The sequence below is a fragment of the Crinia signifera genome, chromosome 8, assembly GCF_055691185.1.
Source record: "Crinia signifera chromosome 8, ASM5569118v1, whole genome shotgun sequence".
Classification (NCBI taxonomy): Eukaryota; Metazoa; Chordata; class Amphibia; order Anura; family Myobatrachidae; genus Crinia; species Crinia signifera.
The window spans coordinates 53,168,967-53,183,221 of NC_139224.1; the positions used below are offsets into that span (position 1 = coordinate 53,168,967).

At 43.8% G+C, this 14,255-nt stretch overlaps 1 protein-coding gene across 3 annotated transcripts in view; it reads left to right on the forward strand.

The window, feature by feature from the left end:
- Positions 1–14,255, forward strand: part of STAB1 (stabilin 1) — a 367,238-nt gene that overhangs the window by 37,845 nt on the left and 315,138 nt on the right. For all 3 annotated transcript variants that reach the window (XM_083156377.1, XM_083156378.1, XM_083156379.1), the window contains exon 4: positions 12,117–12,202. In XM_083156377.1, coding sequence (XP_083012503.1) covers positions 12,117–12,202 — 86 coding nt within the window. The remainder of the gene's footprint in view (positions 1–12,116; positions 12,203–14,255) is intronic.

The following is a 14,255-nucleotide window of genomic DNA, read 5'->3' on the forward strand; positions in this document are numbered from 1 at the left end:
GCCATCAAATTTTATGTTTCTATGTAGGCTGGTGTAAGCCCATACTGACAATGATGATGACCACTCTTGGTGGTAGATGTTTGGATTTCAAGCATTCACTTGCTACGTGTGACTCGGAATGGCTGTCTGTTGTGAATTGTTCATTGTTCTGATGTTCAAAATTTGGATTTATAATTAACGTAAAATTATAATTTTTTGTGTATCCATGCTTGTTGATATTAAGTTCCTAATTGAAGATTACCATTTTATCATTGTTGAGTACTCATGTTTTAAGGTCTAAGGATAATATGATCTAAATGATCTGACCATATTATCATCTGCATCACAGAAGCATTATGGTGTGCGTAATCCTGGCACAGTGTCCAAGGGGCTCAATCTGGCGCAGTGTGCCTACATAGCTCTAGCTGGCACGATGCGAATAAGTACAACCAAAAAGACGATTTTTACAGTACCTACTGCGCCCTAGTGCAGCAATAGTAATAACACCAAAAAAAGGGGGAAGTTCCAAACCCCCAGAAATTACAATTCAAAACAAGCAATCGGTGAAATAATAATTGCGCACATACAATAAAAAGATGGGAAGTATTGTTACGTATCCTTGTATGGTAACTCGAGGTGAAAATTAAGATGTAGTACAATCCCAACTCCTCCAATATTTCTCATACAAAAAAATGAGAAAAAATATACATAGTGTAATACTGTTTTAAATGTCACAGAGTCTTATGTTAAAATCTCCAAATGGAATGAAATCCGTCCAGTATGGGTCTTTGTGATGATAAAATCTTATAGGATCACCCTTCGTGCTGAATCAACCATAAGGTGCTTACAATAAGCTTACATTCACAGTATTTCATAAAACCTATAAAGGTATCTTTTAAAATTGATGCTCACGTGATCTTACTTCATCTAAACGATGTATCCGCCCATAATGGTTTCTTTTCTCCAAGTCAAGGAAACAGCACCCAAGCAGATCAAATAATTCAAATAGGGGTTTATTGATATAACAATAAAAAATGGAAGGCTCTTCTTACAGATGGAAACAGTGAGTGAGTGACAAAAAGCCCGGGGAGCAACGAGGGCGCCACTGGTGACTCACCACAGACACAGTCACTACACAAGTGAAGAATGCCTTCCACAAAAATGATGTGAATAACGGACATTATTGTGTGGTGTGGTGTAATGTGAATTGGTACTATTATGTGACCACACCCCTTCCCCACATGGTCTGGTTACTTGAAAGAGGTGCTGCAAAAAGGGCACAAATAAAAAAGGAAAACAACTGAGAATATATATATATATATATATATATATATATATATATATATATATATACTAGCTGACCCGCCCGGCGTTGCCCGGGTAAACCTTGGGTTTTTTTTATTTCCAAAATTGCTGAAAAATGTCATCTTACAGTACGCTGTGCCAAAGACCTAAGATTGTAATTTGTTATAGATTCCACCATAATGTTAGAATGTGTTTGCATTGATACTCAATGATGGCAATGAAATCAGGTGTGGTGTTGTTGTTTGAAACACAACGCTCCTGAGTTGATAACTTGTATGTGTTGATGAATTCCACATCCACTCCTGAGATTTAGCACCTATGACATACCGTCCAACATCTGAGGGTCAGAAATTGGTACAAAATCAGAAAGGGACGTGGCCACACCTCCATTTCTATACTTTCAATGGTACAGTTTCTAGGGTGTGTAATTACAGGTGCTGAGTGCGTGGAGACCGGGGTGGGCATTACTTACCGTGCCATAATTAATTAAAAATAAGAATAAGACTGAGATAAAGATTTGCCATGTTAAAGTGTACAATTTACTCGATAAATTGTGAAAAAATATATACGTGTACATAGAAGTACAATTAAAAAATGACAGTAGGATTATAAAATAAGTTCTGATTCAAACTGATAATTGTTTGGATGGGGGTGGGTTTCGAAACAAATCTATAGGTGGGGGGGTATGGATATTGTGGGCATAATTGGTGTTTGGTACACCTACAGGGGGTCCTCAATTGATGGGATATTCAGTACAGTGTCACGGTCACAGTGTCACCATAGCGGGATTCCCAATTGGGGTCCAGGTGGTCTTTTAGGGACCCTTTACAATCCCGTAGGTCTCTCCTCCTTGAGCCTACGGTCTCCCTTAATGATAGTCAATCACTGAGGGAGACCGTAGGCTCTAGGAGAAGAGACCAACGGGATTGTAAAGGGACCCCTAAAAGACCACCTGAACCCCAATTGGAAATACCCTTATGGTGACACTGAAGTGAAAATTTCTCATCAACTGGGGACCCCTGTGGGTGTATAAAACACTAATTATGCCCACAATATCCATACCCCCTCCACCTATAGATTTGTTTCGCAACCCACCCCATCCAAACAATTATCAGTTTGAATCAGAATTTATTTTTTAATTCTACTTTCATTTCTTGATTGTACTTCTATGTACACATATTTATTTCATGATTTATTGAGTAAATTGTACACTATAACGTGACAAATCTTCATCTCAGTCTTATTCTTCAACTTCTTACACTCATAACTTCAAACAAATACATGCAGCGCTCATGCCCATCGACCAAACATTATCTATGAACCAAAAGAGTCTGGGAAACCCTTAAGGCAGAGCAGTGCCTAACATCCAACTGACTAACAGGGTGAGTGCAGTGTACCCACTTTGTATTGATCAACTGGTGCATTGGCCAGGACAAAGATTTCTCAGTGCAACTGGCCGGGGTTCGCAGAGATGGATATGGGGAAAAAAGAAAAGCTGGTACATTAGGTACAGTTTTTATTAGCCGGTAAAGACTGTTAAATAAATGGCAAATTTATTTTTTATGTGTTTGTGTGTGTTACTGTTTTTGTGTGTGTGTTGTAGTGTATGTGGTTGTGTGTTGTGTTGTATGTATCTGTCCAATGCGTAAGTGTGTGTGGTGTGCTATGTATATACAGTATGTGTATGTGTGTGTTGTGCATTTGTGTATCTGTGCAGTGTTTAAGTATGTGTTTTGTGTGTTGTACTGTTTTTTGGGTGTGTGAGTGTGGTGAATGTGGGTGTGTGTTGTGCTGTTAGAGGTATGTTATGTGTGTGTTGTGTGTATCTGCCCAATGTGTAAGTGCGTAAGGTGTGTTACGTATAAATGTGTGTTTGTGTGTGTGTGTAGTGTGCTGTTTGTATCTGTGCAATGTTTGTGTGTGTTCTTTGTATTGTACTGTTTTTGGGTGCGTGTTGTAGTGAATGTGGGTGTGTGTTGTACCATGAGTGGGGTGTTATGTGTGTGTGTTGTGTTATGTGTATCTGCTGATGTGAGGTGCGCTACATATATATGTGCGTGCAGTGTGCTGTGCGTATCCTGACAATGCTTAAGTGTGTGTGTTCTGTGTGTTTCTGTATCTGCACAATGTTTAAGTGTGTGTGTTCTGTGTGTTTGTTGTACTGTTTTTGGGTGTGTGTTGTAGTGTATATGGGTTTGTGTTGTACTGCATGTGGTGTGTTATGTGTGTGTTTTGTTGTGTGTATCTGTCCAATGTGTAAGTGTGTGAGGTGTGCTACCTATATATATGTGTGTTGTGTGCATATGTGGTGTACTGTGTGTGTGTGCGTGTACAATATGTACGTGTGTGTGTGATATGTGTGGTCTATGTATATCCTCAGTTATTCCTAATAATTGTTTAAACCCTTCACCATAATGTTAGAATGTGTCTTTCATACTCAATGACAGCAATGATATCAGGTGTGGAGTTGTTCCTTCGACTACGGTTTTCCCGATCGTCAATCTTTTTCCCCAGATCATCAATGAAGGGAAATTCAAACTTGGTGTTTTTTAAATTTCTAAGTTAAATTTCCCAAAAACGGCTTTGAGATGCACATCACCAGGTCCAGAGGTACATTGTTGCCAAATTTGGCAGCTCTGAGTGCCACGGTGTACCCGCAATGCAACGGACACGCACACACACATGCACACACGAACACAGACTCTTCAACTTATTATATAGATATATATATATATATATATATATATATACCAATGTGGGACCTTACTGAGCCGGGTCAGGAACTCCAATAAGGTGGGCGGCACTCCAACGTAGTAAATTCACAAAAAGGTCTTTATTATAATCGTGCCATATGCCGACGTTTCGAGGCTCTTAGCCTCTTGTTCAGGGCGTGCAAATTTATCAAGAAAATAAAGTGCTGTGCAAAGAAAGCACTTTACAGTATTTTCTTGATAAATTTGCACGCCCTGAAAAAGAGGCTAAGAGCCTCGAAACGTCGACATATGGCACGATTATATTAAAGACCTTTTTGTGAATTTACTACGTTGGAGTGCCGCCCACCTTATTGGAGTTCCTGACCCGGCTCAGTAAGGTCCCGCATTGGTATTTTATTTAGGAAAGGCACCACGGACATTCATATCATTCAGCAGCAGTGCTGAACTACCCACAGAATATATGTGTATGCCTTGTTCTTGATAAAAGTCTACCCGACTGAAACGTCGAACGGAACCCCAGAGTGGTCTGACAGTTTTTTGGGTGAAAGTCCTGTGGGAGTGCCGCTGCATTGTGTCTCTCTATATATATATATATATATATATATATGAAAATAGCCGGAACTCCTTCGCTTGGGTGGATGTATGGTGCACCAGGTACCCTCCTCAGCTCAACTCCACATCAGGTGTGGCATACATATACTCCTTTAAGCCGGCACTCTGATGTCTTTTAGAAGAATTTAAGACCACACAGATAGATGATGAAACCTGTGTGGTCTTAAATTCTTCTAAAAGACATCAAGAGTGCCGCCTAAAAGGAGTATATATATATATATATATATATATATATATATATATATATATATGGGGTAGGGATCAGGCGGCACTCAAGGACTCCGTTTCTTGTGCAAAAAGGTTGTTTAATCGTCCAACATGTTTCGGGCGTGCTGCCCGTCCTCAGGGATCCCTGAGGACGGGCAGCACGCCCGAAACATGTTGGACGATTAAACAACCTTTTTGCACAAGAAACGGAGTCCTTGAGTGCCGCCTGATCCCTACCCCATATAATAGGACCGGAGGGTCCATGCTGGAAGGCACCAGGCTAGCATATATTGAGCCTGCTATTTGGGAGTGCCGGTCACCACACAGTATATATATATATATATATATATACATACATGTCCACCCATGTCGGCACTCTGATGGTCCAGCTGCTCCGGTGCCACTTTCAGAATCAAAACAACCATCCAATGGAATAAGCACTCTGGAGACTTGGTAAATGCAAAAAACGTCTGTATTAAGGAAACTTTGAACGTTTTCAGGACCTCAGTCCCGTCATCAGAAAAAATCCTACAGCACAGATAAACACACACAACCCCCCTACATATACCCCTGTACTCACCATACCGCGAAATCCCTGCACGCTGCCTCCCTGGCGCCGGAAACCTCCAGACGGCGCACTTCCGGTAATCGCAGCAGCGGTACCATGGTAACCGCAATGCTTGCGTTCCACCAGGACCACGCAGCGTTCCAAGAGCTGCGCATGTCAATTAAGGTACCTGGCATACCTGGGATCAAACGTAGCGGGTCCATACGGCATGGTCATGTACACTAGAACACAAAAGCACAAAAACATAATGTCAACATCACCAAAACAATACCGCTGACAGTACATACACAATGTTGTTATATCATGTAAGCGAGTTCCAGTTAATCTTATCGTTCAAGCCGCCAGGTCTGACGGTCCCTAAACGCAAGATCCACTGGGACTCTTTAATAATCAATTTTTTGACCCTATCCCCCCCACGCATAGAAGGGGGGACGTGGTCAATCATAAAGTACCTCAAATCATTCAAGGTGTGACCAGCAGCCATAAAATGTCGGGGCACTGGCTGATCCACAGCCTTACCTCTAAGGGTGAGACTAATAGAGGAGCGGTGGGCAGCCATCCTCTCCTTGAATTTTCTGGAGGTTTGGCCCACATACCAAAGGCCGCACGGACAGGTCACAACATATATCACATATGAAGAATTGCATGACAAAACATGCCTAATGTCATATGTGCGATCACAATGCGGGTGGGAAAAGGATTTGCATGCAGTCATGAACAAGCAAGTAGTGCAGTTGCTACATTTATAACACCCTGCAGGTTTAACGTACACATTAGCCATAGGTCGGGGAACCTCGGTCACATCAGCATGTACAAGACGGTCTCTTAAATTTCTACCCCGTCGGTACGAAAGTAGAGGTTTGGACTGGGCTATAACAGACAGGTCCCTGTCGGTGCTAACAATAGGCCATAGGGCATTGACGGCCCGGCCCACAATGGGACTGGAAACAGAGAAGTCACTGACAAACGGTATTCTGTTAGTCATAGACTTAGGGGCAGAGGTCATAAGCTGTTGTCTCGACATACCAAGGACTTTATGTTTTTGCTGATCAAGCACCTCAGGGTCATACCCCCTAGTGCTGAACTTGGCCACCATTTTATCTAATTCCTCGGGCACTTGGTCAGGTATGCTGGTAATACGTGCTGCTCGCACCATCTGTGACAGTGGGAGCCCCTTCTTAAGGGCCGGGGGATGGTAGCTAGTAGCCCGGAGCAACGTATTGCGGTCAGTACTCTTAGAGTAGACCCCAGTACTAAAACGACCTTCATTTAGATTCACTGCCACATCTAGGAAATTGGCATGGGCCAAGTCACACGTATATGTGAACTTGATAGGTGACTCCATAGCATTGACCCTGTCCATCAAGGCTACAAAGGTGTCCCTCCCCCCAGTCCACAAAAGAAAGATGTCATCTATGTATCTCGTATATAACGAGATACATTGAGCCACCTCGGGGTCAGAGAAAAACATTTCCTGCTCTGTCTGAAACATGTATACATTAGCATACGTGGGTGCTACCGATGATCCCATGGCGCACCCACGTAGCTGCAAATAAAAAAGACCGTCAAACAAAAAATAATTCCTACAGAGTGTAAGTTCCAGTAATTTAAGGAACAGTTGATGATCACAGATCAACGGATCTATATGCTCCTCCAGGAACCCTTGCATTGCCCTAAGCCCACCCTCATGTGGGATTGAGGTATACAAGCTTTTAATGTCAAGGCAGCACATCAAAGTGCCCTCCTCGACGTTGTCACATTGATCAAGTAACTGTAAAAACGATGTTGTGTCCTTCAAGAACGACTTGTGACAAGACAGAAATGGTTGGGCGAGACTGTCCAGCAAACGGGATGCGGGCTGTAGAAGAGAACCCCGGGCAGAGATGATAGGTCTACCCAGGGGTCTCGTAGCATTTTTATGGAGTTTAGGGAGTGTATAAATCAATGGCACTACTGGGTGCCGCACATGTAAAGCCTCAACGACTTTAGCAGGTAGTAGATGATCATCACAAGCCTTCTTGAGAATGGTGAATAGCTCTTTCTGATCTGGATGTTGGATTTGTTGTACATTTGCTATTACCTCCTACCTCCGCAACTCAGTGGACAGTCTATGTGGAAAGTGCGGTGCTTCAGCTGACACGTGTACCGGACTGTCTTTTAGGATTTGTTTGTTTTTTGTTTTTTCTTGTTTTGGTGTGGTGCTGTTATACACACCATGGATACCGCTCCATTAAGGGGACTGTCTCAGGACATTGGTGGTCTGGGCGGGACACAAACCGCACAATCGGGAGAAACTTTTAGTTACTCTGTTGATGAAATTGACCGGATCTTGTCTAAGGAGGTGGTCACGGCAACTGATTTGGGCTATAAAGCTGAGGACGCTTACTATCAATTATTGAAAATCAGGAAGCGTGAAATCGATTATCAGCTGCACAGCATCTCCCTCTCCAACTTTTATCGTGACCACAAGATACCACGGGGGTTTAGGGTAAGTAATGTACCAACTATCGGCAGGACTAACCCTGAATTCATGAGGCGCTGGATCGCTATACTAAACAAATGTGGATTTGATCTCATGATTTTAGTTATTGAAGAGGCTAATCGGGAGCTGGCTGCTACTCGTACTAAGATCACTAACTTACAACAGGAGTACTCCCAAACTTTGGAGGAAGATACCAGTAAAGAGTGGTTAAACAAATTGGAGACCCAATGTGACCAGTACCGCAATGAACTTATGCGGTTTAAACGAAATAAAAAGATCACGGTCGATAATGACTATGAAGAGAATAAAGTTTACAACTGGCTGTATGGGGGTTCAGAGGGAGCTATGTCCAACAGACCGCAAGGCAGGCGCCGCAGACCCTGGCACCAAAGGAGAGGCCAGGGAGGCGAAGATGACCACCTAAGAAGTAGTGATAGTGACTTCCAGTTTTCTGAGAATGATGATGGCAGCCGCCCACCAAGCGGCCCTTTAGGTGGAAAACAGCGCAGAAATGCGCGCAGAAACGCTGTGCCACCAGGAGAGGGGGTCAGAACAAGAGGGGCCCGAAAGATCCAGGGGGACGAACTGAAAACTTGATCTTCAACCTCTCGGATAGAGTCCTCACACCTACAGAGGTAAATGTCCTTAACAAAGGCCTCAGTTTTGTTCCCACGAATGGTCATGATGACTTTAAGTGGAAACTGAGTGTCCATCAATTCTCACGGCGGTTACGCCTTAAGGAACATTTTAAAGATTCTACCTCTGTACAACACTCCACGGTCTTTGATCCATTTCTTGCGCAGAACCACCGGTCTTCATTCGACCTTGTGTCGGCGAACAGCTCCATTAAAACCTTCAGTCGCTTGTTAGACGATTCGGCACAGAGATATCTGGCCACTCCGCGTAAGATACATCCAAATCTTAATAAAGCAGAGGTACAAGCCCTGAAGGTGTTGGAAACGGATCGCAGTATTTCTATTAGACCGGCTGACAAGGGTGGCGCTATAGTCATACAAAACATTAATGACTATAAAGAGGAAATCTATTCCCAGCTGAGTGACAGTGAGGTCTATTGTAAACTTAAAGACGACCCTACCTCCAAGTATCAGAAAGAGCTATTCACCATTCTCAAGAAGGCTTGTGATGATCATCTACTACCTGCTAAAGTCGTTGAGGCTTTACATGTGCGGCACCCAGTAGTGCCATTGATTTATACACTCCCTAAACTCCATAAAAATGCTACGAGACCCCCGGGTAGACCTATCATCTCTGCCCGGGGTTCTCTTCTACAGCCCGCATCCCGTTTGCTGGACAGTCTCGCCCAACCATTTCTGTCTTGTCACAAGTCGTTCTTGAAGGACACAACATCGTTTTTACAGTTACTTGATCAATGTGACAACGTCGAGGAGGGCACTTTGATGTGCTGCCTTGACATTAAAAGCTTGTATACCTCAATCCCACATGAGGGTGGGCTTAGGGCAATGCAAGGGTTCCTGGAGGAGCATATAGATCCGTTGATCTGTGATCATCAACTGTTCCTTAAATTACTGGAACTTACAATCTGTAGGAATTATTTTTTGTTTGACGGTCTTTTTTATTTGCAGCTACGTGGGTGCGCCATGGGATCATCGGTAGCACCCACGTATGCTAATGTATACATGTTTCAGACAGAGCAGGAAATGTTTTTCTCTGACCCCGAGGTGGCTCAATGTATCTCGTTATATACGAGATACATAGATGACATCTTTCTTTTGTGGACTGGGGGGAGGGACACCTTTGTAGCCTTGATGGACAGGGTCAATGCTATGGAGTCACCTATCAAGTTCACATATACGTGTGACTTGGCCCATGCCAATTTCCTAGATGTGGCAGTGAATCTAAATGAAGGTCGTTTTAGTACTGGGGTCTACTCTAAGAGAACTGACCGCAATACGTTGCTCCGGGCTACTAGCTACCATCCCCCGGCCCTTAAGAAGGGGCTCCCACTGTCACAGATGGTGCGAGCAGCACGTATTACCAGCATACCTGACCAAGTGCCCGAGGAATTAGATAAAATGGTGGCCAAGTTCAGCACTAGGGGGTATGACCCTGAGGTGCTTGATCAGCAAAAACATAAAGTCCTTGGTATGTCGAGACAACAGCTTATGACCTCTGCCCCTAAGTCTATGACTAACAGAATACCGTTTGTCAGTGACTTCTCTGTTTCCAGTCCCATTGTGGGCCGGGCCGTCAATGCCCTATGGCCTATTGTTAGCACCGACAGGGACCTGTCTGTTATAGCCCAGTCCAAACCTCTACTTTCGTACCGACGGGGTAGAAATTTAAGAGACCGTCTTGTACATGCTGATGTGACCGAGGTTCCCCGACCTATGGCTAATGTGTACGTTAAACCTGCAGGGTGTTATAAATGTAGCAACTGCACTACTTGCTCGTTCATGACTGCATGCAAATCCTTTTCCCACCCGCATTGTGATCGCACATATGACATTAGGCATGTTTTGTCATGCAATTCTTCATATGTGATATATGTTGTGACCTGTCCGTGCGGCCTTTGGTATGTGGGCCAAACCTCCAGAAAATTCAAGGAGAGGATGGCTGCCCACCGCTCCTCTATTAGTCTCACCCTTAGAGGTAAGGCTGTGGATCAGCCAGTGCCCCGACATTTTATGGCTGCTGGTCACACCTTGAATGATTTGAGGTACTTTATGATTGACCACGTCCCCCCTTCTATGCGTGGGGGGGATAGGGTCAAAAAATTGATTATTAAAGAGTCCCAGTGGATCTTGCGTTTAGGGACCGTCAGACCTGGCGGCTTGAACGATAAGATTAACTGAAACTCGCTTACATGATATAACAACATTGTGTATGTACTGTCAGCGGTATTGTTTTGGTGATATTGACATTATGTTTTTGTGCTTTTGTGTTCTAGTGTACATGACCATGCCGTATGGACCCGCTACGTTTGATCCCAGGTATGCCAGGTACCTTAATTGACATGCGCAGCTCTTGGAACGCTGCGTGGTCCTGGTGGAACGCAAGCATTGCGGTTACCATGGTACCGCTGCTGCGATTACCGGAAGTGCGCCGTCTGGAGGTTTCCGGCGCCAGGGAGGCAGCGTGCAGGGATTTCGCGGTATGGTTAGTACAGGGGTATATGTAGGGGGGTTGTGTGTGTTTATCTGTGCTGTAGGATTTTTTCTGATGACGGGACTGAGGTCCTGAAAACGTTCAAAGTTTCCTTAATACAGACGTTTTTTGCATTTACCAAGTCTCCAGAGTGCTTATTCCATTGGATGGTTATATATATATATATATATATATATATATATATATATATATATATATATATATATACATATACACACGTTGAGTATCTCATATCCGAATATCCGTTATCCATATAAATCCGAAAACCATATATTCCAGAAAGTGATTTTTTTTCTTTTGCTAAAAGTACTACTGGGGACATCTGTAACGGCACTACTGGGGACATGATACAGTATGTAACTGGCACTAAATATATGCAAGAAATTGATTGCTTGGCATTTAAATTCAGTATCTGAGATAGTACAAAAACTTTGTTTCATGTTTTAAAACCTTGTTTTATGCACAAATAAAATATATTTGTGTGTATTTCATGTGTTTGTACAACATAAACAGGGCAGCCAAGAGGAATGCCGGGCCCCGGTAAAATTTTGGGGGCATGGCCTAAGTGTGGGATCTCCCACACTTAGGCCTCGCCCCAAAATGTTTAGAGGAGGGTGAAAGAAAACTCTAAAAACTGTAATCTCAGCAGCAGCACACACCTACCGCATGTGTTGCGCTGACAGCAGCCTCAGCATGACCTCTCACGCTGTCAGTGAGACACTCCTGCTGAGCTTGCTGTCAGCCACAGCACATGCTGTAGAAGTGTGTGCTGCTGTTGCTACCCGGGAGGGACGGAGGCGGAAGAGAGGGGTCCCTCCAGCAAGCTTGGACCCGGGTAATTAGTACCCGCTCCCTCCCCCCCCTCTCAGCTTTCCTGAACATAAATGCAAGATACCTCAAGATGCATCATTGAAATATAAAAATATTCTGAAATATGGAGTAATCTCTTATCCAAAATGTTCCTGGTCCCGAGCATTTTGGATACTGGATACTCAACCTGCATATATATCTGTAACTAATGACTAATGTCATATCTAGGTAGAACCTTTAAATCTGAAAATACATGTCGGCAAATGCTCATTCTAATTCTATTTTCTTACAGAATGTCCTGGAGGATCTCTGAAGCCTTGTAATGGTCATGGGACCTGCATGGATGGAATCCAAGGCAATGGGACTTGTATCTGTGATGTATGTATGTTAAATGTAACTCCCTCATCGTACCTTTTTGCACATCCTCAACAGATTTGACTATAAATGTATTTTGGACTATTCAACTATTCAGGGCTGATGCAAATTGAGGGCCTAATTCAGCATGGATCACTAATTAGAGAAGTTGCAGATGGTTGTTAGTACATAGTCGCTATTCACGGAAACATTGAAGAGACTTTGCCATCTGTGCAAATCTGAGTAGGTCTGAGGCTGTCACTAATCTGCGATTTAGGCTGAACGAGGCCAGCACCGATGTCAGAGACATCATAAATGTCTGGGTAGGGCCAGTGCTAGGGTGTTCGCCCCCCCCTGCAAACTATAAATGTGTGCCTTTACATACAGTACAAAGTGACTGCGTACCCCAGAAGAAAGGGGTGTGGTCTCACAAGGGAGGGGCATGGCCACCCAATAGTACCCCTATTTTAAATTACACCTTGCAGTACACAATCTTACTCACATTACACCCCACATAGTGCCACTGATTTCTATTACACAACATAGTACTGACCCTTATTCACGTTACGCTAAACATAATACCCAAAATAGTAGTGCCGCTTATACACGTAATGCAAACAGTAGTAGTGCCACTTATACATTATTCACAAAGGAGTAATGCTGCTTACATACATAACTCCCAAAGAAGTAGTGCCACTTATGCACATACTGTATTGCCCACAGGAGTAGCGCACATAATGCCCACAGGATTAGCGCAGTTTACCTACACATAACGCCCAAAAGCAGCTCCACTTACACACACAATTCTCCTAGTAGCGCCGCTCTCACCCACAAAGTACCCACGGAAGTAACACCACTTACATGAAAGGAATTGCACCGCTTTTGCAGATAATGCTCTCAGTAACACCCTTGATGCACATAATGCCCATGGTAGTAGCACTGTGGGCAAACATAATGTCTACAGTAGTTGGGCACCTAAACACACAAAATGCTCTCAGTAGCACCGTTGATGCACATGATGCCCACAGTAGTAGCACCGCTGGTACACATAACTCCTAAAGTATTAGGGCCGCCTATGCACATAATGTTCCCAGTAGTGCTGCTTATTCACAGGAGGAGCACCACTTATGCACATAAATGCAAAAAGTAGCACAGCTTACTTAGAAAATGCCTCCAGTGGTGCCCTTTATGCACATAGTGCCCACAAGAGTATTGCCACTTACGCACATAGTGCCCACAGGAATAGCCTTATTTACATACACATAATGCCCACAGAAATAGCGCCGCTTACTCACATAGGGGGACATTTACCAAAATGGATTCGTAGAAAAAAGGTGTATTCGTAGGGAGAAATACACCTTTTTTTTACGAATTTGTATTTTCGGGATTTACAATCCCAAAAATACAACAATTCGTAGTCCTAAAGATGGAACATTCGTATTTGTAGTTACAAATACGAATGTCTACACCATCGATAGAATACGACAGAAATCACCATTCAAAAGAATGGTGGTTTCTGATTTACTAAGCAGCCGTATGGATAATACGGCTGCTTAGTGGTGTAAAACACCCACGCAAATACGACAGGAAAATAGAACACCATTTTCATGTCGTATTTGCGTTTTTGCCTGCACGGATCAGTCAGATCCGTGCAGGCTTCGGTGTAAAAAAATAGAAAAATAAATAAATTAAAAAAAAAAACGGCGTGGGGTCCCCCCCACAGCCGAAACCAGCACCAGGCTGACAGAGCCTGGAGCCGGTAATTAAAAATCAGGGAACCCGACAAATAGGGGTTCCCCGATTTTTAACAACCAGCCCCAGGCTCCTGCTCTGGGGCTGGTTCCCAAAATACGGGGGACAAAATGACTAGGGGTCCCCCGTATTTCAAGAACCAGCCCCAGGCAAAACCAGCCAGCGGGTAATGCCACAGCCGGGGGGAGACTTTTTATGCAAGTCCCCCCGGCCAAAGCATTAACCCTACCGACCAGTCAGCCTGGCCAGGGGCCCTGGGGGAGTGGGGACCCCCCCAATAAAGGGGTCCCCCCCCTCCAGGACTTACCTGACCAGGCTGAAGCCT